Raw genomic sequence first — 26,190 nt, 5'->3', positions numbered from 1 at the left:
GTAAAAAAGGAAGATCCTAACCTGGCAACTCCGCATTGGAGCCTGCTCTAACATAGTGCTTCACGTCGCTGCTGCAGCTAGTGGCCAGCCGACATCCGCAACTGTACCATCGCCAGCCACCAATGCACCTCAGCACGTCCGGGTCCAGGCATTATGTCACAGTCGCGAAGAAACGCGTCTTAAAGTACCTGAGCTGTGCGCACGCGACAAACCCAAGCTATTTTCTGATCCTCCTCCGTGCACACCTGCCTCGGTCGGACGCTCTCACGGCGCTGGACAGCCTTCAAGTGGGCCGATCCTCACATCCAGCTCATTGTCAGCAAATTTGCTCCGACTTTTCTTTCAAGAAGCGGACCTGGTGAGGAGAAAGATTGTCGGTATGACAAAATGTCAAGCGCTTTCCGCAGCAACGCTGCGCCGAGGCCCGCAGAACTGTAACCCGGTGCTGCGTGCAACTCGTCATGGAGGCATGCTAATCTGGAGCTTCATCGCTTAAAGGCGTTACCCGGACACCGCATGCACTTGTCAAAAGATCTGTGCATGCTTGCACGACGGCGACGAGCAAACTTTTCAACGTCTCTGGATGTGGCTGCGGGACCACACTGCATGTTTCAATACTCAACATCCGCTCTTCTGCATCAAGCACCGTGAGCAGTGACGGATCCAGCGGTTGCAACCAGTCTTTTTGCCCGGCGTCACTGACTTGCGTTCCACGGACGATGAGGCCCGCCGCAATAACGACATACCCCGCCGGACGGTCCAAGCTCTCGCCTTGAAATTTCCAAGGTTCGACTTCTGCTTCATCGCGAGATCATCCCGATATTTGCTTCTGAGCGCGTCTTAGGTCTTGCAAAGCCCCTTGGGCGTTCACGCGTCACACGTTGAACGCGTACCGCGTGCGCGCCGCCTTCCACATTGTCATGGACCATGAAACCCTGGGAAAGACTAGACCTGATGGTCGTCTTGACTCAGCCCAGTACCTGGGTCCAGGCGGAGTTGCCATCTCAAGCCAGCCCCTGGAGATCCTTATGTTACTATTATTGCGCAACGGATCTGAACAAGTCAAGCCATGTACCAAAGCTTCGCCAATAATTCAACCAAAAAGAAAAGTCAACGTCGTTGCGGCGCAACAATGCAGCCTCCGCCCGTACGAAGGGATGCATTTTCCCGATGAGCGTTAACGTGCCAACGCTTCTGCAAACGGTTTCTCGTGACGTGAGCATGAAGACATTGAGTTTGGTCCGCACATGGCCCGGCGAAGCTAGTTTTGACTCGCGCAATATTGCCGGAGCAATCTCCAACATACGGCTTGTCAGAAGACTCGAGGCGGTTTTGGACCACCGGAACATTAGACCAGCGTTCTATCAGCAGGCCACCTGCAACACCCGAGTCTTGAAGATGAATTTACAATAATTTGGTCTGTCGCAAGGTTGCACCGCACCGTATAGACTTGGAAATACATCACGTCAAAAGTTGGACATCTGCTTGTTGTAGGTCCTTCACCCCGCGTAATCGAAAAAGCTCGACCTAGGGCAGTTGCATCCAACACATATTGCCTGCCTTCAACGTATAGGCTGTGTCTGGTTTTTAAAACACGTCTGCGAAGCGTACCGTGTAGGTAACTTAAGGCAGGTCTTACTGACTGGAGTTACCTACATTGAATGAGCTCCTTCACGGCACGGTGCTACGACAAGTGTTCGTGTTCACCATAATTCTATCTCCCGCGTATTGTCCACTCATCACTACGTTGTAGTCGTCCACTCTGTGATAGCAGCGGCGAAGGAACGTAGCAACATGTGTTATGCTCCGTCTCCGAGCGGAAGTGGCCTCTTGGCCTAGCAGCCCCTGGAGGTACAGGCAGCCTGGTTTGCGGTTGGCAACCGCACGCAAAGTAGCGAGACCTATATATCCCCCGGTGTCTTCATTCACCGCCTGGTTGTATGAAATGCACTCTTGCAGGCAGGAGGATTCGGTTCTGGCGTTGGACAAGGGCGGATCGGAGCGTGTGGTACGAGGACGCCGGGCGTCGGACTCGGCAGGGTTGTAGGGACCTAATCGCGATCAATCATCTCTCAGTAAGTATGTGAACGACCGAACACTTTCTGTGAGAGACATTGAGGCAACTGAAGCCGTTCGAGTTGAAAGCATCGTGAGGCAGGTGCGGAGTTGATGCGGAGGTCGTCGGCGTTAAGGAGGAATGTTTATCCGTGCTCTGGACCCACCGAAAAGTCAAAGTCGGCTCGCCAAGAGTTCGAGAGAAGTTCGCGACTGAGCTCTTCCGTCACAATGAGTGTAGTATCGTAATGCCAGCGCTCCTCCATAGACGTACGCGCAGCTTCACACATCCCACGGCTTGATCAAGCCCCCGAAATTCACCATGGATATCCATCGATCTCGCTTCGTGCCCTACCCGCCATCTGCGATCAACGCGCTCGCATTCTCGCACCCGGAAGCCGAACATGGACAGCAGGATCCTGTTTCTCTGAGATTGGCGATTGGACGCGCAAACGGAAACATCGAGATATGGAACCCTGCAAGAGGCTCCTGGCTCCAAGAGAAGGTCTTCTATGGCGGCAAAGACAGGAGCGTTGAAGGACTGGCATGGACCCAAGAGCCAGATACGCGCGATGCGCACGGCAAGGTGATGCCTGGTCGCCTGCGACTCTTCAGCATCGGGTACTCAAGCAGCGTCACAGAGTGGGATCTCACTACAGGTCTTCCGGCGCGCCATTCGGACGGTAACCACAGCGAGGTCTGGTGCTTTGCTGCACAGCCAAGGAAGAGCGCGCTCAAGGGCGCTTCAAACGAACAGAGCGGTTCGTGCCAGAAGCTTGTTGCAGGCTGCGCTGACGGCACGATTGTTCTTCTATCTACCGACGACAACGATCTCACCTTCGAGCGCTTCGTCTCCCGCGCCACGAACAAGAAGGCGCGTGCCCTGAGCATCACATACAAGGACCAGCATACAGTACTGGCTGGTTTTGCCGACAGCATGATCCGGGTCTTCGACACAAGGAGTGGGAATGTAATTCGGAACATCTCTCTGGGAAGTGGCCCCCATGGTGGGCCAAAGGAAATCCTAGTATGGAAGGTCAAATGTCTGTCAAACGGCGACTTCGTATCGGGAGACTCTACTGGTGACATCCGAATCTACAGTGGCAAGAACTACAGTCAAACGCAGAGGATATCCGGACACGAGGCGGACGTGCTCGATCTCGCCGTGACCCGCGATGGAACTAGCATCTTCAGTGCGGGCATGGATCGCCGCACCTGTTTCTACACAAGCAAGAAGGGTCAAGCTCAAGGACAGAGCGGAAAATGGCGAAAGGTGTCACACCAGAGGCACCACGAGCACGACGTCAAAGCTATGACAACTTACGAGGGCAACAAGCTGAGCGTGGTAGTCACAGGAGGTACGAAAAATCGCTCATTCTGCTCAGCCCACGACTAACATACATATCAGGTATCGACACCCAGCCCATCGTCGTTCCAATCCGCACATTTGGCAAGGAGCTTAGTCGAGGTCTCCCAGCATTGCCTCCTACGCCCCCGTTAACGAGCGCCCCGGACGCAAGATTACTAGTCAGCTGGTGGAGCACCGAAGTACGGATATGGCGCGTCAAGCCTCAAGATGATGGCACGGAGAAGCCCAAGGTGGTGGCACGCCTTGCTCTGCAGGGCGAGGAGAACATTATATCCGTGTCTATCTCTAGAGACGGTGGACTTCTCGCCGTCGCAACAGCCAGCACGGTGAAGCTGTTCCACCTGTTACAGCATGCAGGAGCCGTGCGTGTACGCAGGCTAGAGATGCCTTCTGTCTCTGGCGCAAAGACTCTCAAGTTGTCGTCCAACGGCAAATGGCTCGCGGCGGTCATGGCGACCGACGAAATCCAGCTGGTCCGAATTGTGCGAACAGACGATCCGGCAGATGCACCTCGCGCGCTTGAGAAGGTACAGCCCCTCTACCGACTTGAGCGCGACATGTCTACACAGAGTCCTCTCAGTGGGCCCTCGGGAGCTTATGAACGATCCATTGCACATGCGGACTTCTCCAAGGATGGTAATGTCTTCGCTGTTGTTGACTTGGCTGGTTACGTCGATACATGGGTCGTGGAAGGGAATGAAGACACGACTGCACCAGAAATCGACATCGACGACACTACACCTGCTGCTAACGACGATGATGACTCCGACGACGAGGAAGAATCACGGGAACAAATAACCTACTTGGGTCAGCATTGGATACGGAACCCATCTGGTCATTTGCTTCCCCGACTCGATTCAACGCCTGTCTTGCTCTCCTTCCAGCCCAGCTCCGACGCTTCCAACCGACCAGAGCCTAATGGCAACCCCGCGGTACACCCAACAAGACACAACCCTCATCCTCACTCGCACGAGCTGCCTACCGCGGACTACCGACTTCTCCTGGTCTCTGCCGAGCACCAGCTCTACCTCTTTGACGTCATGTCCGGCCGCCTATCAGACTGGTCAAGACGAAACCCACCCTCCAGCTATCCCCACGAGTACAAACAAGTCGACCTCCCCGCAAAGGGCTGCATCTGGGACGTGACAGAATCCCAACAACGGATATGGCTGTACGGCGAGAAATGGCTGTTCATGTTCGACCTGACCAAAGACTTCACAATCTCAGATACCGACCACGCAGGCAAGAAGCGGAAACGCGACGCTCTCAAGAACAACAGCGGTGCTGGTGACGCCGTTCCTCAGAAGGAAGCACCTGTCACCAAGATGCGCAAGTTCCAGAGCGACGACGCAGACAAGGCTGGAAGACAGAAGTGGATGGACGTCAATGCTATACGCCGCAAGGCCGATGCCGAAGACGACGACGATGTGGAGAACACCAACCAACCCCTCACCATCCTACGGAGAGCAAACACACAAGAAGGGGCTGAGCAAACAAACGGCGAAACAGGAGAGGAGCTGATTAACGGCGGAGGAGAAGTCGGAGCAGTCGAGCAAAGTAAGCGGAACGAGCCTTGGTGGCACACATTCAAGTACCGCCCTATACTCGGCATCGTCCCCATTAGCGGTGACGATAGTTTCCACGCGCCCGAGGTGGTGCTTGTGGAACGGCCGAGTTGGGATCTGGATCTCCCACCGCGCTTTGTGGGTACGCATGAGCAGTAAGGGACGTATGTGTTGGGATGGTTGGTAGATTTACAGGAGGGGTAGATGTATAAAGAGATACCTAATCTGATGCGATGAATTGGCCATGTTGTTTTTGTCATTTTCGCTTCTCTGTGCTTGCTTAGTTGTGTTCTTGATCACGGTGATGCTCTGTTCCTATGGATGGCAATGCAGTTATGCTAGTATACAGATGTTCACATTCAGTGCATTGTCTTGCTAGAAGATATCGAGTTCACCAGGAAGGCAGATAGCGAGAGTACAGTTTGAGAAACGACTCTACTTGACGACTTACGACTACTCCTTACAAAGGAAACATAACAACGAAGATGTTTAACTTAATATTGATGTAAATGGTATTTATGCTGTCCATCCTAATATATCAAAGCTACCCAAATTCCGAAGCAACATCGGGCCAAATCACGATAATGCTATAGTAAACGCCATGGGGTATACAAGTAACCCAGAAAGATTCCCATAAAATGGTCGTACATGTCGTCAAAGCCCCAGCGTCTTCACTCCTACAACAATACCTCAGCCTACTTGTCCAACGCTTCCCATAACTTAGACGCGCGATCTAAACGGCTCATAAGCGGTAGGCTGACCCGTAGGTGGCGTCTGCTTCTGGCTACTAGGCCACTGCTGCATCTGATGGCCCTGCTGGCCAAACGCCGGCGACGCAACCCTCTCGTATGTGTATGGGGTCTTCTCAACAACCATCTTCTTGTGGCTGCTCTTTCCGCTGCAGCAGCACACGCTGATGAGCCAGAAGAAGCCGGAGCCGATGGAGAAGGCGACCGCGAGCCAGAGAACGGAGAGCATCTGGCTGCCCATGGAAGCCTTGATGTTGTAGGGATCAAGGACCGTCTTGAAGACGCCGGTTATGGTGCCGTAGATGGCTGTCGCGGTTCCGGCGGCGGCGATGGCGAAGAGGGTTTGTGCCTGGGGTTGTTAGTATGGAGATTATATGGGGAGTTGGGGTTGGGGGAGACGTACGGTAGACACGACAGTAGTAACAAGGCTGCCCCATCTCGAGAAGATGGCAAAGAAACCAATGACAAACTCGACAGCCGTGAGCACAATCGTGATGACAAAAGCCCAGTTCATCCAGCCAGCAGCCTTCTTGTACGCGTTCATGCCGCTGTCGTATTTATCGCCGAGCACCTCTTGGATGTTGGTGCCGTTCATCCCCCAGATAGCGAGGGGATCGAAGTGGAACTGGAACTTGCGCGCGGAGCAGTATGTGATGGTCTCCTTGCCGGATTCCGCATCTTTCTCGCCCTCGCAGTAGGAGAAGAGGCCGACCTGGTAGAAGTCCTTGAGTTCCTTGGCGTCCATCTTGCCTCGGAGGGCGTCGAGGAACTTTTCCGCAGCGTCGGGTGTGATGCCGTCGGGTATCTTGTCCAAAAAGTTCTCGGGGTTCTCGACTAGTTTACTTGTGTCTGCCTGTCGTTGGGTTAGTTGTGTGGGTTCGCAAGGCTGGGAGAAGACGTACCTTGAAGAAGTAGAGATCGCGCCCCAAGGCTGTTGCTGGGGCGTTGTTGCCAGACCATGGCGTTTGCCCCAGCATGACGATGATGAAGCATATTAAAGATGCGAGGGTAAGGCACATAGGCGTGAGGATACACGCGAAGCGCCCGACTTTGCCCATATTTGCGGTTGCGGTTGCGGTGGTTGTTGTTGTTGGCTTGGTGTTTAGTGGTAACCGAGTAAGGCTGACTGATGTCACCCAAGAAACAGAGTCAAGAGGCTGGCAGTAGCGATCGTGAATCCGCGGTTGCAGTGGAGTCACCCGTGGAAGTGATTATGGTGGACAAGGCTAGACGTTAAACGACAGAACGATGAGTGCGACAATCCAGTGGGCCGCCACAAGCTTTTGTACAAACTACCTCAAACGCGGAGCTGAAATGCGCAAGGCAAAGTGCCCAGCCGAAGGGGGCTGAGCGGGCGCACAGCTTGGGGTCATAGGGTCTGTGCGCGGCGGGGCCAACAGTGGCTGATCCTGGGTTAGTCTTCACCAGCCTCAGTGGGCTTGCGACTGAAGTGGGTTGTGATGGCCAAGAGTGCTGACACAACTCTGCTGCGGAGGATAGTGCGTGTGCTGTTGGCATTCGCAAAGCACTGCCGGCCAGAGTGCGTGTTGCCAGGCCTGAGTACGGTGCTACATCGGTGCCCAGGGCCATGAAGGTGTCTTCTGATCAGTTGAAGCTTGAACAGATGGCAATGTGCCTCAATCACTGCGGATGCACAGCTGCGATTCTAAAGTTGCATTCTTGATTATCCAACACCCCAAACATACACTCGATTATTAAGGACAAAACCTGATATAGTCGTTTCAGCCCTCCCCGCTACCGTCAGCTCGGCCAAACGCTACCCGACAAGACAGCAGTCGGAAGAACGACGGCAGTACCTCGCACAATTACCAACCACCACTGCCTTGGGTCCACGTCTAAATGGCCTAAGTCGACAAAACTTTGCAGAGGCACAGCGACAGAGCCTCAACACTCCTCGTCACTGAACTTCGAGAATCACTTGGCGTAGGGCCTGACGGTCATCACACACTTGGATTCCTTCGTTATTTTTAGACATTTTCTCTGCACAGCATCGCCCGCTAACCTCCTTGGGAAAGAGCTGGAGAAACGAACGGCCCGCCTGTCACGATGATGATCGTGCATGATTCGTGCCATCGCTCGTTCTTCGCTGGAGTGAGATGTTCGAGAGAATGGTTGCAATGAGACATGACGTTTGCTTTCTTGCATCATGGTTTCTTCCTCCGTTTGACGTGTGTGGAAGGCATGTTTCAATGTTGGAGGGTGGACCCTGGAGATCACTTGCCATGTTCCTGACCCAGCCTGCGTACTCTTAACGCGCGTCCCCGCAAATCTTTCACATACCGACTTTGATCAGCTTCCGCCCTAGTCGCGCACAATGTCACAATCACGCAAGCTGTTGAGATGAAGTGTTCATGTGGTTTGCAGAAACATGGCCAATCTGGCTCTGATTTTCTATCTTGCATCCACCGCCCTAAGGCTGCAGTAAGCTCTGCATCTTGGGCGGGACGCGCGTCGACCCCTCGTACACCGTACACATCAGCTCTCTGCCACGGATCCCCACCGCGCCCGTGTACAGCACCTCCAATTCTCAAAACTGTGCAGTGCGACGAATACCTAAACGTGAAGCTCATACGTCGTGCGTACAAGTGCCAAAATGCTCGTAAACATACAGAAAAGACATAGGAAATATCGCAAGTCGTAATCCAAAATGGCAAAATGGTATAAACAGTGCCGCAAAACCCCGCGTGCACACGGAAAGATGAAGTGAAGAATGCAGTGAAGCAGTGAAATCGGTCGCCAAAGTGATGCGGGAACAATAGAAAAGCCTCTGCCGAGGTGGGTGCAGACATTAAAAGATATCGCATGTCTCTTGCGTGCTGCTCCTGAAACGCCGGCGCAAATGAATCGAAATGACCAAGAATCAAAGACTCGATGTTATACAAGCGGGAGTGTCGTCCGCGTAACGAATGTTGCGGGGGTATGTCGGAAGGGTATCTCGTCGTCTATCGGGCTCTACATGCTCGAGGGCTAGGTGCAGCGCACCCTGCTGACTCGGCTTACGTTGTAGGCATGGCGCGATGGAAAGATGCCGGGAGTGGTGAATGGAAGGTGGGGTGACGGATGCGTTCAGCGCGGGTGCTGGTTTCGAGGGTCTTGCTGGTTCTGTTGACCCTGTCCACCCTCGCTGCGCGCTCGTATCCATTGGGCGTTGCCGCTCATGCGGCCCTCCAATGCCTTCTGGGCATCGGGGTCTAGGCGGCGGGTGACTTGAGCGTTGATGATGTCTTCTGGCTTGAGTTTGCTGACAGCGTGTGCAATGGATGAGATGACGCTCTGGCGGAGCTCCTTGGCTTCGCGGATGTCTTCACCCTGCAGACGGAATTTGTCCTGCTTGGACATGTTGGCGCGTCGTGTTGCTCGGATCTCGTCCATGATGTGGAGGAGGACGGCCTCTGGTGCGCGGTTGCGCTCAGCAGCGTGCTTAGCGTCGCGGACGTACCGACGGGTGACGTCCATGGCACCATCGGCTGAGAAGGCGATGCAGTAGGAGAGCTTCTTGCCCCAGCCTAAGAAGATAGTTAGCAGATGAAAAGTGTGGGCGTTGAAGAAGCAACGTACCATCAGTGTATAACCGGGGCTTGTCCCATGCCTCTTCGCAGGCGTCTACGTGTACCCATCGCTTGCGGTGTACAGAGTAGACTTCGGTCCAGACGTGGTCCTCTGCGTTCCAGACCCAGCGTACTCTTGAGCCGACAGCGCGGCAGAGCATGCTGAAGCAGTTAGCCCACTCGCCACATCGGCCTTTGCGTGTTTGCAGCAGAACGAATGCGTCGTTGTATCGTGGGAAGCGCTCGTAGTTTTTGCAGGCCTCGTGGGAGCATTGGTAAGCCTCTACCTGGTTGGCGCCACGGGCTTGCTCGTCGGGTAGTGGTGGAGTGATGCCAACGGCAACGGTTGGTGAGTAGCATCGCGAGCACGGCGGGTTGTTGACCCACGAGAAGAAGGATCGCTTGAACCATCGGAGGAGTGCGCGGACAACGCAGTCTTGGTAGCCCCAGGCGGCCTTCTTGCCGGCGGACATGCTCTCGGCCTCGGCCTGCAATATTTGGCTCTCCTCCTCGGCCTCGTTGTAGATCTGCTCGAGCGGGATGACGCGAAGGGCCTCGTCGAGGAGTCCAGGGTTTTCCCATCGAACGGGCATGTTGGAGAGTGAGTGCAGCATGTTCTTGAAGCGGAGCGAGCGCGCATCGCGAGGCGCCTCAGGGACGAGGGGGATGTTCCTGATGGAAGCGTACGTCGGCGGGGCAGACTGCGACGGCGGCGGCTGTGGAGTGCCGAAGTCCCTCGGTGCGGGCGATGAGGAGCGCGATTGAGATGAGCGTGATGTGAGTTCGTTCATGCGCTTGGTGCTGAGGACCTGACGAAACTGCTCCGTCATGTCGGCCGCCAGCCGGTCCGTGTCGACGTGCTGGGGCTGGTGAGCGCGGTGGGCGCTGTTGTTGTATTCCATCGTGGGCGGGTGCGAGCTGCAGTCGCAGTGTCGTTGTGCGCGGTGATGGCGGGTCAGGAAGGTCGTGGGCGGGTGACGGGTGTCGTGGGTGTATAGCGTGGTCGAGCGGCTGCGGATTGGCAGTGCACAGCCCGATGATGCGGCGGCGCAGCAACGAGACAGCCACAGGCAGATATTCTGGGAATTCTGCGGTTCGTGGGCGCGAAGAGAGCTGGCAGTCTCTTTCTCTCGTGCAGGCGGCTCGACAGCGCTGGGTGACGGGTGTGGGCGTCGATAGGTGGTGGAGTCGTGGGTTGGACAGGTGCGGACGAGGGTAATTGATTGAGGGATGGGGCAAGACGACGACGACTCGCGCTTACCGCTTTGGGCCGTGTTGACGCGGCCCTGTCGCGGCTTCCTCATGTCTAGAACCACAACACCCACCACCCGCACGCAGGCCCTGCGACCACGCAACCACCGTCAGATCAGCGTAGCATTGCGCCCGCTGGCCTGTCCAGGGTATCCTCCGCCCTATCTAACGTTCTGTTGCGCATGCCGCGTATCTACAACACATATCTCTATCTTCCATTGCTTCTCACGTGCATCCACTTGTTCCACGCAGGGGCAGACGCTTCGCTAAGCGTGGCAGCGACGCACTACAGTTGCGCAATCTTTGGTGAACCACTTTACCCTCTAGAATCGCCGCTCTTGGCATCAGCGTCGCAATCACCACCCGTCGACTGCTTCTCCAGCTCCGACGCTCTGGTGGCTCGCGCCAAGCAGGCCCTGCCCGGTCTCGAAGCTACTCAAGCTTTGCTGGTTGTATTGCTCGTCGAGCTTCAACTGCACTACACCAGCTGGCGATGAAGCTGCTCACTGAATTTGCCCTCACGTCGCCATGACGCGCCTTTTCCACATTACGTTATCGCTTGCAGTGGGCTCCAGCGCTGCCTCAGGCCCGCCCGTGACAAGACCTGCGTTGGCGCGACACGTCTCCCATATACAATGGGTACGCATTCATCTCGCAAGCTTTCTCAACTGCACGCGAACGCGACGACTCCATCTTCAATCTCCCCTGTCCCTCGTTGCTTCCTCTTGGGGTTACCTTTGCGGCGCGCCCTAGTGGACTGGTGGGGACGTTGATCTTCGCTAGCCACGCGTCCGTCTACACGACGACTCCACCCGAACACTGACCACGACCGTTGGACATGAATTTCTGCACCAATTCGCGGAGAATTGCCAGCAGCGCCTCGACCACTTCTACTAGCATCGTGAACTTTTCCATCCTTTTTCAAAATCCCCGTGTCCTGGTCACATGGTTCGCCTTCTACAGCCCCCTGTGAGGCGCATGCGCGGCACGGGGCTTCTCGGTGGCGTATCTTTCGGGATCGACTGCAAGTCACAACCCGATTACGACGTGTGCGACAGAGCATTGCCTGCCTCATCATTGGATTCCGTACGTGCATAGGATCTTCCAGAACTAACTGTTCCACATCTTCGCAATCCTACTCATGCGCAGGGCTGAGCAGTTGCACTATGCAGTCATACAGCGTTCGTGCTGGCTCGTGCACACGCAAGAGACGCCTACCAGAACATCTCGTACTCATTTACACTGGCATGCAACTGTAGTGCAGGTACTCAAGTCTACGCGGCTGGGTTCGGGGGAACCTGAGGCAGCATTTAGTCATCCTGGACACCCACAATATCTGTATGTACTGTGGAAAGCTGATAACAACTCGACCCACAGCTGCTTTTTCGTTCCATGGCTTTCTAGCCACCTGTCACCGCTTCTTCCTCATCTACTCCGAGCTTATCCGTTGATCCAACGTACGGAAGTTTCTTCATCCTCACCTCCACATCACGACATCTCTGCCTCTACCACGGCCTATCATGAGTAAGAAAAACGTCACAGCAACGAATGACCCACGATCTCCCTCGAGGATCTTCCGCTGGTATGCTCATCAACGTCAAACTGTCGATGAATGATGAGTCACTGGGTTGCGACGGTTGAAGAACAGCCGCAGCACGACCGGGGAAGGTGACGTGGACCGTGGTTTAGATACACACCCCACGTAGCACCGAGTACGTACCACGGAGATTGGTAAGTGCACGTGTACCGTGAGCATACGCCCTGCATGCGACGGTCGTGCGGAAGCCCGTACTGTACGCGTACGCGGTCAGGCGTCAATGGTGAGTTGAGACCGGTCACTACGTACAAGTCTACTCGTGGATTGCCACACGTTGCATGCGGAGCCGCATCACGTCTATCATCTCAGGACGAGCCATGAACTCAACAAAAGAGCGCAGGCATGCAGGAAAGAGCGTAAATCGGCATGAGACATGGCTCCTTGTCGCTGATCACGGACAGTGCAACGGGTGGGACCGAGTTTCAGCGTTGGATTACGCAAGCATGAAGCAAACTTCATTTGGCCGAGAGGTATCTCAGTATCGACGTCGTAACACATCCCAATTCAATGGTATCCTTCCATATCCATTTCCAAGCGCCTTGAACACCAGCTATACCATCATCACAATCCCGCCTTGACAACCAACACACTAGCTCCCAGTCTGCCCTCCCAGACCTTCTCAGCAAGAACACCCAGTGTTGCTGCTGCACTCGAGCTACTCCTTATCTCGTCTGCTGTGTTTTCCCTCTCCAACATACTGTTCCTTGCTACGTTCCTACCCAGCACGATGAGATCACCAGCGTTCCTCGGCGATTGTCCGACCTCAATGCTCGCGCGGGCAATGACATCCTGAACAGGCGCAGTGGAAGCCATAGTCTCGAAAACGACACGGCTTGCTAGATCGACAGGTAGTGAGGCGCGGAGCGAAGCGAAGAAGGCTGCATCCTGCTCACGAGATGTGGTCGTCGTTGTGACTACTTCTCCGGCCTTTCCTAGGACCGTTGACGAAACGGGTGAAGCTTGGCCAATGACGGATTCCGGAACATCAAAGTATACGACGGTGACAGTGACTTGAGGATTCTCGGCTAACTGGAGAACCAAGCGTAGTGCAGTCCGGTCGTCGTTGCCACCAAAGAAGGGGAAGAAGATGTGGTGGCTTCGATCCGCGATGGGTGCTGTGACCGCCTTGTCCCTGGCGCTAGACAAACTAACACTGCTGTATGTCCTGGTAAGCTTCAGCCGCTGCTTCTGCTCTTTGTTCTTGCTGCCGCCAAAGTTCTTGTTGATCAGGACTGCCACGGGTATACTGGCTTGTTCGAGTGTGTCGTGCACAAACGTGTTGTACGTTGAAGCGGCGAGCTTGTTCTTCGTTCCCTTGTCTTCGATAATGGCTTGCTCCGACATACCGCCTGTCTCGCTCCAAGGCAGGACTAGGAAGTTGGAGTCAGAAGCACGGGTAGCGAGGGTCTCGGCGAAAGACGATTCCGGCACGACGAGCACTTCGCCGCTGACAGCAAGGTTGTGGAGACGGCCAAATGTGCGGAACGTGTTCACGACTGGGTCGTAGGCTGTGTAGGATTCTAGCTCCGAGACCTGCATGACGGAGGAGCCACGGTCGGTGAGGTTGAGTAGTCGGAGACCGTAGGCTTCGACTGGTCGTGATGGTGCAGTCTCGACAAGTGACGTCTCGCCTGTCTCTTTGCCTGTGCTGATGTCTTTGGATGGATGTGTCTTGGGTGCTGGCTTGTCTGCGTTTCCACCGAAGAGTGAGGTGAAGGCCAACAGGTTGGGCATGCTGTCGAGACGGAGGTAGATGGTCATCCGTTGGATCTTCTCAGCGGCCATCTTCTCGTAATTGATCCCATCGGCACCTTCGTCTGAGCCGTCGAGAGGCTTGCCGGTGTCCCAGTCAATCTCGCCGCGACGCCATGCCTCAACCTTCTTCTGATACCAGGGAGGGTAGAAGTACATTGTCAATGGAGACGATGCAAAGGTAGTAACGAGGGCCATGACGACGAAGATGGTGAAGGTTCGAGTGCTGAGGATCTTGGCATTCAGTCCGATGTTCTGTGACAATTAGTGCTGGCCTGAAGCGGTGAGTAGGATTACTTACCAAGACGATAAGCTCCACCAATCCCTTGCAACTCATCAAAGAGCCCACAGCGAAGCATTCTCGCCACAGCATCTTGCTTCCGCGAGCTGCAAGTGTTGCACTCAGGAACTTGGAGAAGAACGCAACAGCGCAGACGCCGATGACGTACGCCCACACAATACCAGAGTCCAGGAGACCGATGTTGGTGTTCAGTCCCGAGAGAGTGAAGTAGAGCGGGAGGAACAGTGCTCCAATCAGATCCTCAATCTTTTCGGCGACTTTGATAGCAAAACCACCCTCGTGTGGGCAGATAAGTCCCGCCATGAACGCTCCGAAAATGGGGTGAACGCCGATGATACCAGTGAAGAAGGCAGAGCCTAATGCGATGAGCAGGGTCAGACTGATGATGCCTTGACTGGGACCATCTTGGAGTGCGCGGGATCGACGCAGGACGTAGACGAAGACTGGTCGGACGGCGTACACGAGGAAAATCATGTATCCAGCGCAAGTGAGGAGGACCCACAGTGCTGAGAGACCCGAACCAGCATTGACGAGGGCTACGCAGAGGGCGAGAAGGATCCATCCTGCGAGATGTTAGTCGAGTAAACCAGCGGAGAAGCTGTGCGACTTACCAACAACGTCATTCCCAACACCCGCTGAAAGAACAATAACGCCAACCGGCGTCATGAGCAGTTTCAATTCCGTCAAGATACGACAAAGCACCGGAAAAGCCTAGACGTCCAATGAGCACAAGAACGAACCCCCTCGAATCCGCAGAACTCACAGTGATAGCCATAGCCACACCAATAAACAGCATAAAAATCGCGAAATCAATCTGCACCGTCCCCGGCTCATCCTTAAACTCATTGTACAGCCCCACCGCAATCGCACAACCCAGTCCAAACGGCACCGCCATACTCGCGAGTCCAACATTCAGCGCAGGCCGCCAATTGCTGAGCAAGAAGCGCAGATCGACTTCCAATCCGATGATGAAGAGGAATAGCGTCAGCCCGAGGTTGGCGACTAGGTTCAGGTTGGTCATGGACTCGGTTGGGAAGATGGAGGTTTGGAAGCCGGGAATGCGGCCCATGACGGAGGGGCCTAGGATGATGCCGCCGATGATTTCGGATATCACGCGTGGTTGGCGGATTTTGGAGAGGGGCCAGTTGAGGGCGCGGCAGAAGATGATGATTATGCCAGCCTGTTGCGTACGTTGTCAGTATGCTTCTCTTTGAAGATTTTGGTAGATTTCCAGGGGCGACTCTAACTGGAGTCCTGGCTTGCGGATGTAGAACCAGTAATATGGACTGAGGTTGCGCAGATATTGAGATATGGTGGTAGTACTAGATTGGTGAAGCGTCTCACCAAGCTAACCCCCCAAACCCAATGTCTGGAATGGTAAAGACGACGTACCTGAACGATAAATAGAATAATCGGATGATTCTTGTCAAAATGCACAGGATTGACACCCTCAAGAATGCCCGCTTGCGGCGGAGCCTTGATAGGCTCCGTGGGCGCTGCACTCGCAGATGCCATAACAGAAGACATGTCGAACGAGCTCGAACCGGTGGGTCTAGTAAAGTCGTAGTAGCAAAGCTGAGAGACAAACGCAGAACACACTCCCCCACGAAAGGTTCACTACCCCAGAGTACTTAAAACGTGTGAAAGGAAACAGCGAATACCCCAGGCTAACATATACCGACGTTAATATTCCAGAGAACGGCCCCAGCCCAAAGCCCCGAACCTTCTAGGTCGCAAGCGGCATGGAGCGTCAGCCCAGGGTCTAGGCGTGTCTTCGCACGGCGTCTTGGACCTTTGAACTTTCTGTCCGCTGCGGCGCGGGCTGCGGAAGCTAAGCTGCAAGTTCCTTGAAATGCCACTTGTGGAGTGAATAACGTGCGGCTGTGATTTGCGTTACCTTGCCCATGTGATGGTGAAAGTGCGTCCTCGTGCTGGACATCGCGAGCTACCCATGCTGCATCGACATTGGCATGAAGACTTGGAAGTGCGCGCATGCCTCTTCACCGCCCACGCCCGTGTGTCTACATTGGTGGTGAGGGCAGGGTGGCAGGGTTTGTGGCGTTGGCTTGGGGTTCGCCAAGCGGCGTTGTCGTCAGCCTATCTGCTACAATGCGCGATCAGGCGATACTGTCGCGATCGAGCAGGGTGCATTGCAGGTTGCGATGTGATTATCTCTCAGGCAAAGATGTTGCGCCAAGGGGTGCAGCCGGTCCTTTGGTGGAGTGGAATGTGTTCAGATGACATGTGGTGAGGGAATTTAGGAAGTTGGGGAGTTTCCCCGCTGTTCTGGGGTTGGTTCGTGGCACCTACCTGGCGGCGGAGCGGGCGGAAGTCACAGGGGACTTGTGTCACGATGACTTTATCGTGGTTTCCTGGCGCATGAAGAGGAAGGTTCGACGATGTTGTGGAGGCATGGTATTTATGTGGAGAGACATCTGGTGTTCATTGAAGTTCCTAGATTTTATCATACTGACACCATGCAGACGCTTCTACAACTTCGAGAGCCTTCACTCACACAGCAAACGATACTTTCACATGCAGTAACCTTTAGTTCAATATCTACAAGCCCTAGCTCCACTATATACAAGTCTTAACCCTGGAGCATCTTTATCACCCTTGGCACATCTAGCACCCAATCCTCTTCCCACTAACAACAACATCATCATACCAAATCGTATTCGTATCCCCGCCATAGCTCTCCCACCCAAAGTACGCGCCCGTAATCTTCGGCTTGACACTACTTCTCGTCCACTGCCCCGCATTCGCATTAGTCGCGCCGTTCCCCACCGTCAGTCCCGGAATCGTCGCATTGTTCAGCCACGTCTCTACACTGCCATCGGTGCCGAGATGGTACTCGAAGCACGTCCATGCGTTCGTGGGTAGCGCCTTTGAGGATGCGATGCCTTGTGGGGAGAGGTCGGGGAGAGTGGCGTCATCGGTTTCGCGGTTGTACATGAGGATCTTGGATTGTCCGCCTATGCGGAGGTGTTTCTTTGCGCCTTGGGCGGAGTCGGGCATGGTGATGAAGGTTACGTGGGAGTCGGTTAGGGGCTTGGATGCTTTGCTGTAGGTATGTTAGTTCATGTTCCTTCTCTTATCAGTCAAGGGAAGGCCTACAGGTACGTCCGCACGTAAACATCGCCAGCAGGAATCTTAGTCGTGCCGACGAAAATGTGGCCGCAGAAACCCCCTGCGCCGTCCACGCGGATGCTGTTCTTGCCTGTGTGCGCTGTCGTGCTGTCTAGGGTGACCTTTCCGCCTTGCGAGCAGTCTGGGGCGTAGGTTGGCCAAGCGGTTTGGTCCCAACCGTTCTCGAAGCCTTCGGTGACTTGGGAGAGGGCTGGTGCCGCGAGGGCGAGAGCGAAGAGTGCTGTTTGACCGAACATGGTTTCTGTGATGTTGATTTGAGTATGAGGTGCTGGCATACAAGATAGCGGCCAAGTGCTACTCCTTTATACTTTTCATTTCATAGCCCAAGCTTTTCCCTCCGGTGCTCAATGGGTATAGTGCCATGCTTGTTCCGTGCTTGTTTCCAAAATATATGAATTCGCGATTTAGTGGACGCCAGAGTGGTTAAAGTGTCGGTAGATCGTGCGCCTTACCCCAGGTCAATGTTCGGCTTTTGTGCCATTTAGATTGCTTCGAAATTTAGCGTGGTACATGTTTATATTACAACGTCACCTGAGAGAAGGTTTCGCCGCCATTTCTCACAAAGATTGATTGTGGTATGCGAATTCATATTGCGTCGGACCGGTGCGTGGGGCGGTGAAGTTGAGGACTGTGGCAATGCAAACACCATTGCGCATCGCGCCGAAAGGACATGTTTGACTCTTTCATTCGATAGCTCGTAAGCTAGCCTCTAAAACAGTTGTATATAAGTAATCCGCAATGATGCAATTCGGCCAGCGCTACAGAAACAGCTTCAAGACGCTGAGAATAGAGGACGCCAGAGGCGCCTACAAAAGAGACCAATTTTCCTAACCAATGGAAGAGATGACAGGAGAGATGGGGTATGTATATCCACCGTGGGGGTATTACATATTGTACGGACCAGCCTTTGGGAAAAGACTAATAAAGAAGAGACGGTGGACGTGATGGTGGAATGCGAGACGCGGCTGTATAGCGATCTCTTAATGCTGGAGGAATAGACTCGGCTGGTGGGTTGATTACGCAACGGTGTTGGCAGCGGCCTTGTTGACTTGTGTGACAACCACAGCAATGACAACAACAACGATGATGATGAGCAGGAGGACAAGCAGGCACCACCACTTCTTGCGGTTGCGGCTGCGGGCCTTGACAATGGCACCATCGATCTCCACGTTGGCGGCCTTGACGTTGTCGTGGATCTCCTCGCCCTTTTGCTCGATGTTGGCGACAAGCGGCTCTTGCTCCTGGACGATCTGGTCGAGGTCCTGGAATAGCTGAGCAAGCTCCACCATTTGACGTTCTATGTTCTGAATGGCTTCGTGGCGCTCCTTGACGTTGCGCAGGGTGGATGAGGCTTGGCCGCGGCGGTCTGAGTTAAGGAGCTAGAGGGTGTTAGTTTAACCATGTGATTGACCAATCGAGCTACTTACAGCCTGCTGGAAGATGGGCGCATCGGGGTCCGACACTGCATCGCGGACCTCCTGTTCGGTAGCATCTGGGCGCACAATGCGGTATTGGCGCTCGGCAGCTGCTTGTGAATCCCTTCGGAAATCCGACTCGAGTTGTTGGTACTTGTTGATGGTCGCCTTGAGTCTTCGATCGACCTTGCCGACTTGTGGAGCGTTCCTTGGGTGACCAGAGTCGGGCTTCGACTTGATGGCCTTGACGCGGCCAACGAGGCCACGGTAGCCGGTCATGATCTGCGAACTGAGGTTGTTGATCTCGCCCGAGGGCATGTCTGGGCGCGCCAATGACTGCTTGAAGACACGGTCGAGGTTGCTGAGCTGGGCATCGAGGTCGTCGAGGGCGCGGTCGACTTCGCGGCATTCGTCGAGGATGGCATTGGGGTTCGCGCAGGCGCCGCCGCCGGGGTAGTTTTGCATCTCTACATCGCCTGCACTGTGTTAGAGATAGCCGTTGAGGTGTGGCGCATTGAAGACGTACCATAGCCGCCCTGGTTGTAGTTGTTGTAGCCAGCCGGGCTGGCGTCGCGTGCGTCGTAGGGGTTACCGCCATAGGATCCTATCTGGCCGTAGCCCTTGTTTCCGTACTGTTCGTCCGCAGCAGCCATGGTCAGCGTGTGTAAATGTGTAGTGTAGTGGAGTGGATGGTGTTGTAGGAGGGCACAGTCAAGCGGGTACGCTGACAGAGAGGGAACTTACGCTCATTCTGAAACAGGCCCTGTGTGGTCTGAGTGGACGTGAAGACTCCTGAGACAGCCGACTGCAAACGCGGGAAGCGGCACTAGAGTAGCGGTGGGCTCGTGACTAGGCGAAGGGTGAATTGAGGTCAAACGCGCTTGAGCTCGAATCAATGTTGTCAATGCTGGGTAAAGGCTGGCGACAGAAGATAAATGTGTTTCAGCTCTGCGATGTTTCCTGGGGCTGAGTGGCAGAGTGGACCGCACATGCAGGAGGCGCTGGGCTAGCTCCATGGGGCTGGTAAGCAGCGGCGCGTCGTTGACCCGCAGCGGCGAAGAACCTCACTCTAATTTTGGCACACGCACATGCTTCGGCGTCTAGAAGGCACCTGGGCACGCTTTGGGCTGCAAACCTGCTATTCGCTTGCACTACTTTCGCATTCACTCTTGACTTTCGCCTCATCTCGTAAAGAGTCTCCGAGCCGGCCACCAAGCGCTGACGCAGCTTCGCGGTCATCGCAGGAAGGTCTGCGCTAGACTCAGCCTTGCAGACCGCATCTCAGCTTATGAACGCCTCCACTTCTTGGTTGGACTCCACGTCTCTGCAGCTTGGGAGCTCAAGTCTAGCCAACATATACGCCCCACCGGATGAGATGCACACCGCACATACTAAGTGGCTGGCGCGCCTGCAGTCCCCCAGCGCGTCTTCTCATCACCCCCAGCCCACGACTTCTCCTGGTAGCCTAGTCGCTGCTTGACTTCATCTACTGTCGCCTTGTCTCCCGTGTTCTTGCCAATGTTGTCGCTAATCTTGACGGCATAACGCCCCGCAGCGGACGCGATCTTGATCACAATGTTGAGGGGCACAGACTTGTTGCCTGTTGTTTGCTCGACGAAATCATCTGTCATGGTCAGCCATGTCTTGCACCATGTCCACTGCGCACTTACTTGTCAGGAATGTTCCAACACCGAAAGTGGGCTGGAACCCTGCTGCTTCCGCTGCAGCCTTGTATTTGAAGCATAGCTCAAGGTTCAAAGAGTCGGAGAATACGATGGTCTTTTTATCCTTGATGCCTTCCTGGTCGTAGAAGTCGCGCATCATCTTGATGAACTCCAACGGGTCTCCAGAGTCCTGTCGCACACCTGCGAACACCTCGGCATAAGTCTGCCTTGATCCTAGATTTCCATCGTATGGTGCTTGGATCGGCGGGTTGGTTGACGCCATTGTCTCCACGGCATCGTTGTTGGTGGTTTGGCCAGCTGACGCCAGCGTTGTGCCACCGCCTGGGATAGCCGTGGTAACGCGAGGAATCTGCTTCTTGAAGGCTCTCAGGAAGGTCGGTGTGCCGAAGGTATCCGTGAGTGCGATGCTCAAGACGCCCGCGCCAAACGTCGCTGTCCAGTATTCCAGGGCAATCTCGTTTGCGCTCTCGTAGTTGTTGGTAATGGCAGCCACACCCATGAACCACTCGTGCGCGACAGTGCCCACAGGAACGAGGCCGTGCTTCATGGCGAAATGGACATTGCTCGTCCCTGAGAGTTTGCCTTTCCACCCTGCCTTGTCGCCCTCGTCAGCTGCCCGGCGCAAGCCCTGCAGCACTAGATCCTGAGTGTGGTAGTCGCGACGTCTCCGCGAGCCAAACTCCGAGAAGATGCATCCTCCTTCCAGCAGACTGCGCCCCTTCTGGTATGCCTTCTCGACCTGACCCTCATGGCTCCAGTCTGTCTCGACGAACTTGAAGTATGCCTCGCTGACCAGCGCGAGTAACGGAATCTCATACAGGATGGTATCTAGCCAAAGGCCCTCGGTGTGGATGTGAAAGTCGCCGCTGTCGCTGTCTGATCCGGTGTCATTCGCGGGCTGGAAAGATAGCTTGAGCTGTTTGGAGGGCTTGAGGCGGAACGTGGAGAGAAAGTGGAGGTACTGCGCGTTGAGGTAGGGGCAGGTATTCTTGAGGAAATTGATTTCGGCGTCGGACACGGTTATATTCTCGAGTTCTGGGGGGTTAGCCACTGTAGAAACAGCAGGGAGGACAAGACGTACTATCTACTTGCGCTTGTAACCACTTGAAGGCTGCGCGATTCAGCTTCTTGTCAGGCGTGCGGTTTGTGAAGCCGTAGGTGACTGAGACATCTGGGAAGAACTTGAGTATGCAACATTGCATAGTCAGCTTGTAGAGATCCGTGTCTAAGAGGGAGATGATGCCCTCAGGCAGGTTTGCTGGTTCCGCGGCCATGTTGTGTGTCGGGTGTATGGCGCGAATGTGTGATTCAGCCTCAGGGTTGCACTTGCGATCGCGATAGATGGAGGGGTGGTGGGGCAGGCGCGAGGTTATAAGGGCGCGTAGAGTGGGTCGCGCGTAACTGTGGTAGAGAATGAGAACCCGTGTGATTGTAAATTGGTGGAACAATTCTCAATGCAAAACGTGTGCATTCACCAGACAGAATATGTTCCGAGCAGTGACGGCACGCGGCGCGTGAAGTCATCGAAGGCTAGCGCCGATTGCCGTCAGCCCTACCGTCAAGAAACCCTGGAGGCGCATGAAGCCTGGACTCGTTCCGCTCTTCACACGCCTCAGGGTCCAGCAACCGTCGCTCCTTACCTCGTCCAGACCCAAGAGATGCTCGTTGCCGTCTCGATTCTGGCACTCTCGCTGTCCTTCCTGGTCTACCAGCGCCCGCCATCCACATGGCTCGCCTTCATTACTCGCTTCACACGTTCTGGCGCGTCGTCGATACCTGAGAAGTCGCAGCATGGCGAGACAGACCACCGCACCCCCGCGGCGGAGCAGCGCATAGAGCTGCAGAGTCCAGCAAAGCATGAAGAAACCAGAGTGTCTGCAAAGAGTCCATCTCCCGAATCCACACCAAAAGCTGCACCGGTTTCTGAAAAGGATGCGCCTGCCGTACCTACATTTACGCTCAATGAGCACGAGAGCTCCGACGAGGATGAAGAAGACAACCTCCCACCGCCCTCATTCCCAGCCATGAACTCCGCCCAGCGAGCCTCGAAGCCGCCCTCGCTATCCGCCATGCCCCCTCCATCCACCATGCCTCCACCCAGCAAGCCCTCCCTCATGGCCCCGCCACCAAAACCCACCACCTCTCTCATGCCGCCACCCCGAGTCGCAGCTTCAAACCTGCGCGCCCTCCCCAACACCTCCACCCAGTCAATGCGCGTACCCACAACCGGGCCTCTTCCGAACCGCGGCCCGCTACCCAATCGCGGCCCACCGACCTCAAACGGCGGCCTGGGGCTTCCACCCACCGCAGGCGCCTCACTCAAGACACCAAACGCGCGAGGCAAGGTACTCCTGTCGCCCGGCCACTCGCCACTCGACTGGGCCTATCTGCAAAAGTCAGGCAAGAACCTATCGGGTGTGGACTCGATGATACGCGTTACACCCGCTATGCTCAAGGAGAAGAACGGGCGCAAGGGGAAGCCCGCGTGGTCGAGCTATCAGGGTAAGGTGTATAATATCTCTCCCTACCTGCCGTTTCATCCGGGTGGAGAGGGCGAGTTGAAGCGTGCGGCGGGCAAGGACGGGACGAAGCTGTTTATGGAAGTTCATCCGTGGGTGAATTGGGAGAATATGCTCGGCGAGTGTATGGTGGGTATTATGGTTAGTGAAGAGCAGGCGCCGAGTGACGCTGGCGGATTAGAGGATATGGATTGAGGTATGATACCCTATAGACCAATGCATTAGACGGCGTTTGAATCGAAGTTGTTACTACAGCATACAGCACACAATCACGCGATAGCAAGAAGTTGAGGGCGCTGCGAGACGGATACATGCCGAGATGTGCTTGCTGATGTCAACACGGAGAACATGCCAGCTGTATACATCGAGATGGTGAGGCAGCGTTCAAAGGTGTAATGAGCTTTGAGTACCTCCAGTATATATCGTAAGATATCGAATTGTAAGAGTACCGAACATGTAGGTATAATTTGACCCTCCACCCACGGCTACCACAGGGAAACCAACAGCGCAACGCATGTTCATACATGGCCAACGCTGCCGGAAGTCCCATGACGCCAGCCCTGTCTCACTGAGTGACCGAGTCCTCGACATGCTGCGCGCCATCGATCTCTCGGAGCAAGGAAAACACAGCATCAGCCGTGCCATCTTTCTCCGGAGACCTCATCTCATAATCCCGAAGCAAAGCAAGGATGTAATCAACCATCGCCGCCCTCTTCTTGACGCTCTCGTCGCCGTACTTCTTTGATAAGAAGCCAAAGCGTCGGTCTGCGCCACCTTCGTCCGGACACTGCCCGGCCCCAGTTCCTGAGCAAAGCAACCACATCATCAGCTGTCGCTGCCTCCATCTTTGCGCCCTCAATGGCATACCCATGAGTAAAGAAGCCAAAGCATTGACCTGCGACCTTTATTGCCAGCTCTTCCACACTGTGCCTCTCATGTAAAGAGGTTACAGCGTCAGCCTGCGCCATCCGCCCGCTCAAGCAAAGAAGACACCGAGCCTGCCCGGGCCATCTTCCTTGAGGGCATCCGCACCAGCCTCGATCTCCGGTGAGACAGCCACATAATACTGTGGTACCTCAACCTCAAGGTTCTCCAATCCACCCGAACGTTCAAGCAAAAGATGGCACAGACTCTGCGCGACCCTCTGCTTGAGACCGTCCATACCAACCTCGATCTCCGGTGAGACAGCCACATGATACTGTGGGTACCTCGACCTCAAGGCTTTCCAACCCACCCGAACGCTCAAGCAAAAGAGGACACAGATTCTGTGTAGCCTTCTACTTGAGACCGTCCATGCCATCCTCGATCTTCGGTGAGACAGCCACAGACTCTGTGGTAACTCGATATCGAGGAAATGCTCCCTAGCGCCATTGTCCAATCTCTTGATAGTGTAGTTAGACAGACTTGCTTCGCCATTCACTCCAGATGTGCTTGCTTTTGGCTGGAGTGGACCGACATCAGTAGTGTCTCACCAGTTCAGTCACCACCATGGTCACTACCATGGCGCTAACCGACCTGGTCGAGTTTCTTTTGATGGTTTCGTCGGTCTTGCGTTGCATGGCGGCTATGAGCGTGGCATCCTAAGACATATGTTAGTTTGGGTGTGACTGAGTATTCTGGAAACATACCTTTTTCCTTGCCGCTTCGAGCCTTTTTGTTAGGCTTTCAAGGAGTTTAGCCAGGCCATTTTGACCATTTTGGCCAATTTTGTGGTGGGTGTGGTGTGGTGCGGTGGAAGGTGGCAGTGTTGTGAGCGGAGGAAATTTTTCAGTAGGTGAGTGCGCAGTGGAGGAAGGAGCGATGAAAGAGCGTGCGTCATCGCACGTGCACCAGGCCGAACACGATAATGGCTGTGATCAGTGAGTCTACACTATCTAGGATAGCTATATCTATCTCTTCACTGCATTATATAGTCTGCTTTCCAGGTGTGTCTCGAGGCGTAGTTAGCAGCTTCCGACTGCATCCATACTAACACATCACCGCGAGGCTCATATTCCGTATCACCTAGAAGGTACTCGCTACGCCGAAAATTTTCAAATGAATCTATTAAGAGCATTGTATACCTCGGAGTACACTATAACATAAGTTACACTGCTAGGGATAACAGGCTTTGTTACGTAATTACCTCACAGGTACATAGACTCTTCTTTCTTAGTAGTTAGCACCTTAGCTTTTACAATAATAATTTAATACACTTATATATCTTATAGTTTAGTAGCTACTCTTAGCTTACTATTATCTTCTATAACCTAACCTAGGCTATTATTTCTAGTACTACTACTATAAGCTAGTGTACTTAATACTCTTATATAAGTATTCTTACGCTGTAAACTAAGTCTTATAACTTCTATAATACTACTACTATAATACTATAAATAAGTTAAGTATAATAGTATAAGCTATATATTCTAGTAACTTTTATAACCTACTATACGCTATACAACTACCTCTTTCTATAACTAGAGTAACGTCTTCTTAAAGATAACTTTAATAATAGAATTAAGCTAGATACTAGCTTATATAAAATAATTACGCTAGATAAAGCCTTATACTATATAGTTTTCTTAAGTATACGCACTACTAAACCTATAGTAAGTAATATTAGTAATAGTAGACTTTCTATATCTTACTAGCGCAAATTATAACTACTATAGAACTATAATTTATGTCTACTAATACTTTAGCTACTATATAAACCTTAATACTATAAACTACTCTTTAGAAAGTTATAACTCTAGAGATAGTAGGTTCTAACTTTATAGATAAGCCTTTCTACCTAAGCCTAGTAAATATATACTTAGCTTAGTAGAAAGAACTACTATCTAGATTTCTACTAGAATAAAAAGCTTTCTACTACTTATTTTATAGCTTCTTCTCTACACACTACTATAGTTTTAAATACTTTTTCTAATAATAAAAGCTATTAAATTAAACTTTCTAATACTTACTCTATTAGCTTATAGATTTCTAATAAATATAATTACCTCTTCTAAGATACTATATTTGTACTAATTACTAGTACTAACTTTTACTTAATCTATAACTACTATCTAACTCTCTACTAATATTAGAGAGCCTAGTCTAATACGCCTACTAGCTCTCTCTAGAGACACTATTATCTACGCTTATAATATTATTATATTTACTAAGACTAACTTCTACTACTCTACTATTATACTATAAGTCTTATAGATAGTATAAAGTATTATTAAA

The 26,190-nt window shown here is 53.5% G+C and overlaps 8 protein-coding genes across 8 annotated transcripts; 2 read left to right on the top strand and 6 right to left on the bottom strand.

The window, feature by feature from the left end:
- Positions 1-2,377: 2,377 nt before the first annotated feature.
- Positions 2,378-5,148, top strand: J4E83_000701 (uncharacterized protein; the record flags this gene model as incomplete). Its single annotated transcript, XM_049327662.1, has 2 exons — positions 2,378-3,413; positions 3,464-5,148. The coding sequence occupies 2 exons, from the start codon at positions 2,378-2,380 to the stop codon at positions 5,146-5,148; spliced, it is 2,721 nt and encodes a 906-aa protein (XP_049193807.1).
- Positions 5,149-5,709: 561 nt separating this feature from the next.
- On the bottom strand, positions 5,710-6,796 carry J4E83_000700 (uncharacterized protein; the record flags this gene model as incomplete). The annotated part of the gene is made up of 3 exons (XM_049327661.1): positions 5,710-6,087; positions 6,142-6,591; positions 6,641-6,796. The coding sequence occupies 3 exons, from the start codon at positions 6,794-6,796 to the stop codon at positions 5,710-5,712; spliced, it is 984 nt and encodes a 327-aa protein (XP_049193806.1).
- Positions 6,797-8,825: 2,029 nt separating this feature from the next.
- Positions 8,826-10,209, bottom strand: J4E83_000699 (uncharacterized protein; the record flags this gene model as incomplete). The annotated part of the gene is made up of 2 exons (XM_049327660.1): positions 8,826-9,265; positions 9,318-10,209. The coding sequence occupies 2 exons, from the start codon at positions 10,207-10,209 to the stop codon at positions 8,826-8,828; spliced, it is 1,332 nt and encodes a 443-aa protein (XP_049193805.1).
- A 2,507-nt stretch (positions 10,210-12,716) lies between these two features.
- Positions 12,717-15,735, bottom strand: J4E83_000698 (uncharacterized protein; the record flags this gene model as incomplete). Its single annotated transcript, XM_049327659.1, has 5 exons — positions 12,717-14,162; positions 14,209-14,771; positions 14,820-14,919; positions 14,972-15,388; positions 15,601-15,735. The coding sequence occupies 5 exons, from the start codon at positions 15,733-15,735 to the stop codon at positions 12,717-12,719; spliced, it is 2,661 nt and encodes an 886-aa protein (XP_049193804.1).
- A 1,098-nt stretch (positions 15,736-16,833) lies between these two features.
- Positions 16,834-17,594, bottom strand: J4E83_000697 (uncharacterized protein; the record flags this gene model as incomplete). The annotated part of the gene is made up of 2 exons (XM_049327658.1): positions 16,834-17,272; positions 17,326-17,594. 2 exons carry the CDS (start codon positions 17,592-17,594, stop codon positions 16,834-16,836), a joined length of 708 nt encoding a protein of 235 aa, XP_049193803.1.
- Positions 17,595-18,374: 780 nt separating this feature from the next.
- J4E83_000696 (uncharacterized protein) lies at positions 18,375-19,426 on the bottom strand (the record flags this gene model as incomplete). Its single annotated transcript, XM_049327657.1, has 3 exons — positions 18,375-18,737; positions 18,786-19,249; positions 19,300-19,426. 3 exons carry the CDS (start codon positions 19,424-19,426, stop codon positions 18,375-18,377), a joined length of 954 nt encoding a protein of 317 aa, XP_049193802.1.
- Positions 19,427-20,164: 738 nt separating this feature from the next.
- On the bottom strand, positions 20,165-21,732 carry J4E83_000695 (uncharacterized protein; the record flags this gene model as incomplete). Its single annotated transcript, XM_049327656.1, has 3 exons — positions 20,165-20,397; positions 20,444-21,493; positions 21,540-21,732. The coding sequence occupies 3 exons, from the start codon at positions 21,730-21,732 to the stop codon at positions 20,165-20,167; spliced, it is 1,476 nt and encodes a 491-aa protein (XP_049193801.1).
- Positions 21,733-21,912: 180 nt separating this feature from the next.
- J4E83_000694 (uncharacterized protein) lies at positions 21,913-23,172 on the top strand (the record flags this gene model as incomplete). The annotated part of the gene is made up of 1 exon (XM_049327655.1): positions 21,913-23,172. The coding sequence occupies one exon, from the start codon at positions 21,913-21,915 to the stop codon at positions 23,170-23,172; it is 1,260 nt and encodes a 419-aa protein (XP_049193800.1).
- Between the last annotated feature and the right edge of the window lie 3,018 nt (positions 23,173-26,190).

Source organism: Alternaria metachromatica (genome assembly GCF_023757995.1).
Source record: "Alternaria metachromatica strain BMP 0045 chromosome Unknown scaffold_1, whole genome shotgun sequence".
Lineage (NCBI taxonomy): Eukaryota > Fungi > Ascomycota > Dothideomycetes > Pleosporales > Pleosporaceae > Alternaria > Alternaria metachromatica.
This window is presented reverse-complemented; position numbering and strand designations above follow the sequence as displayed.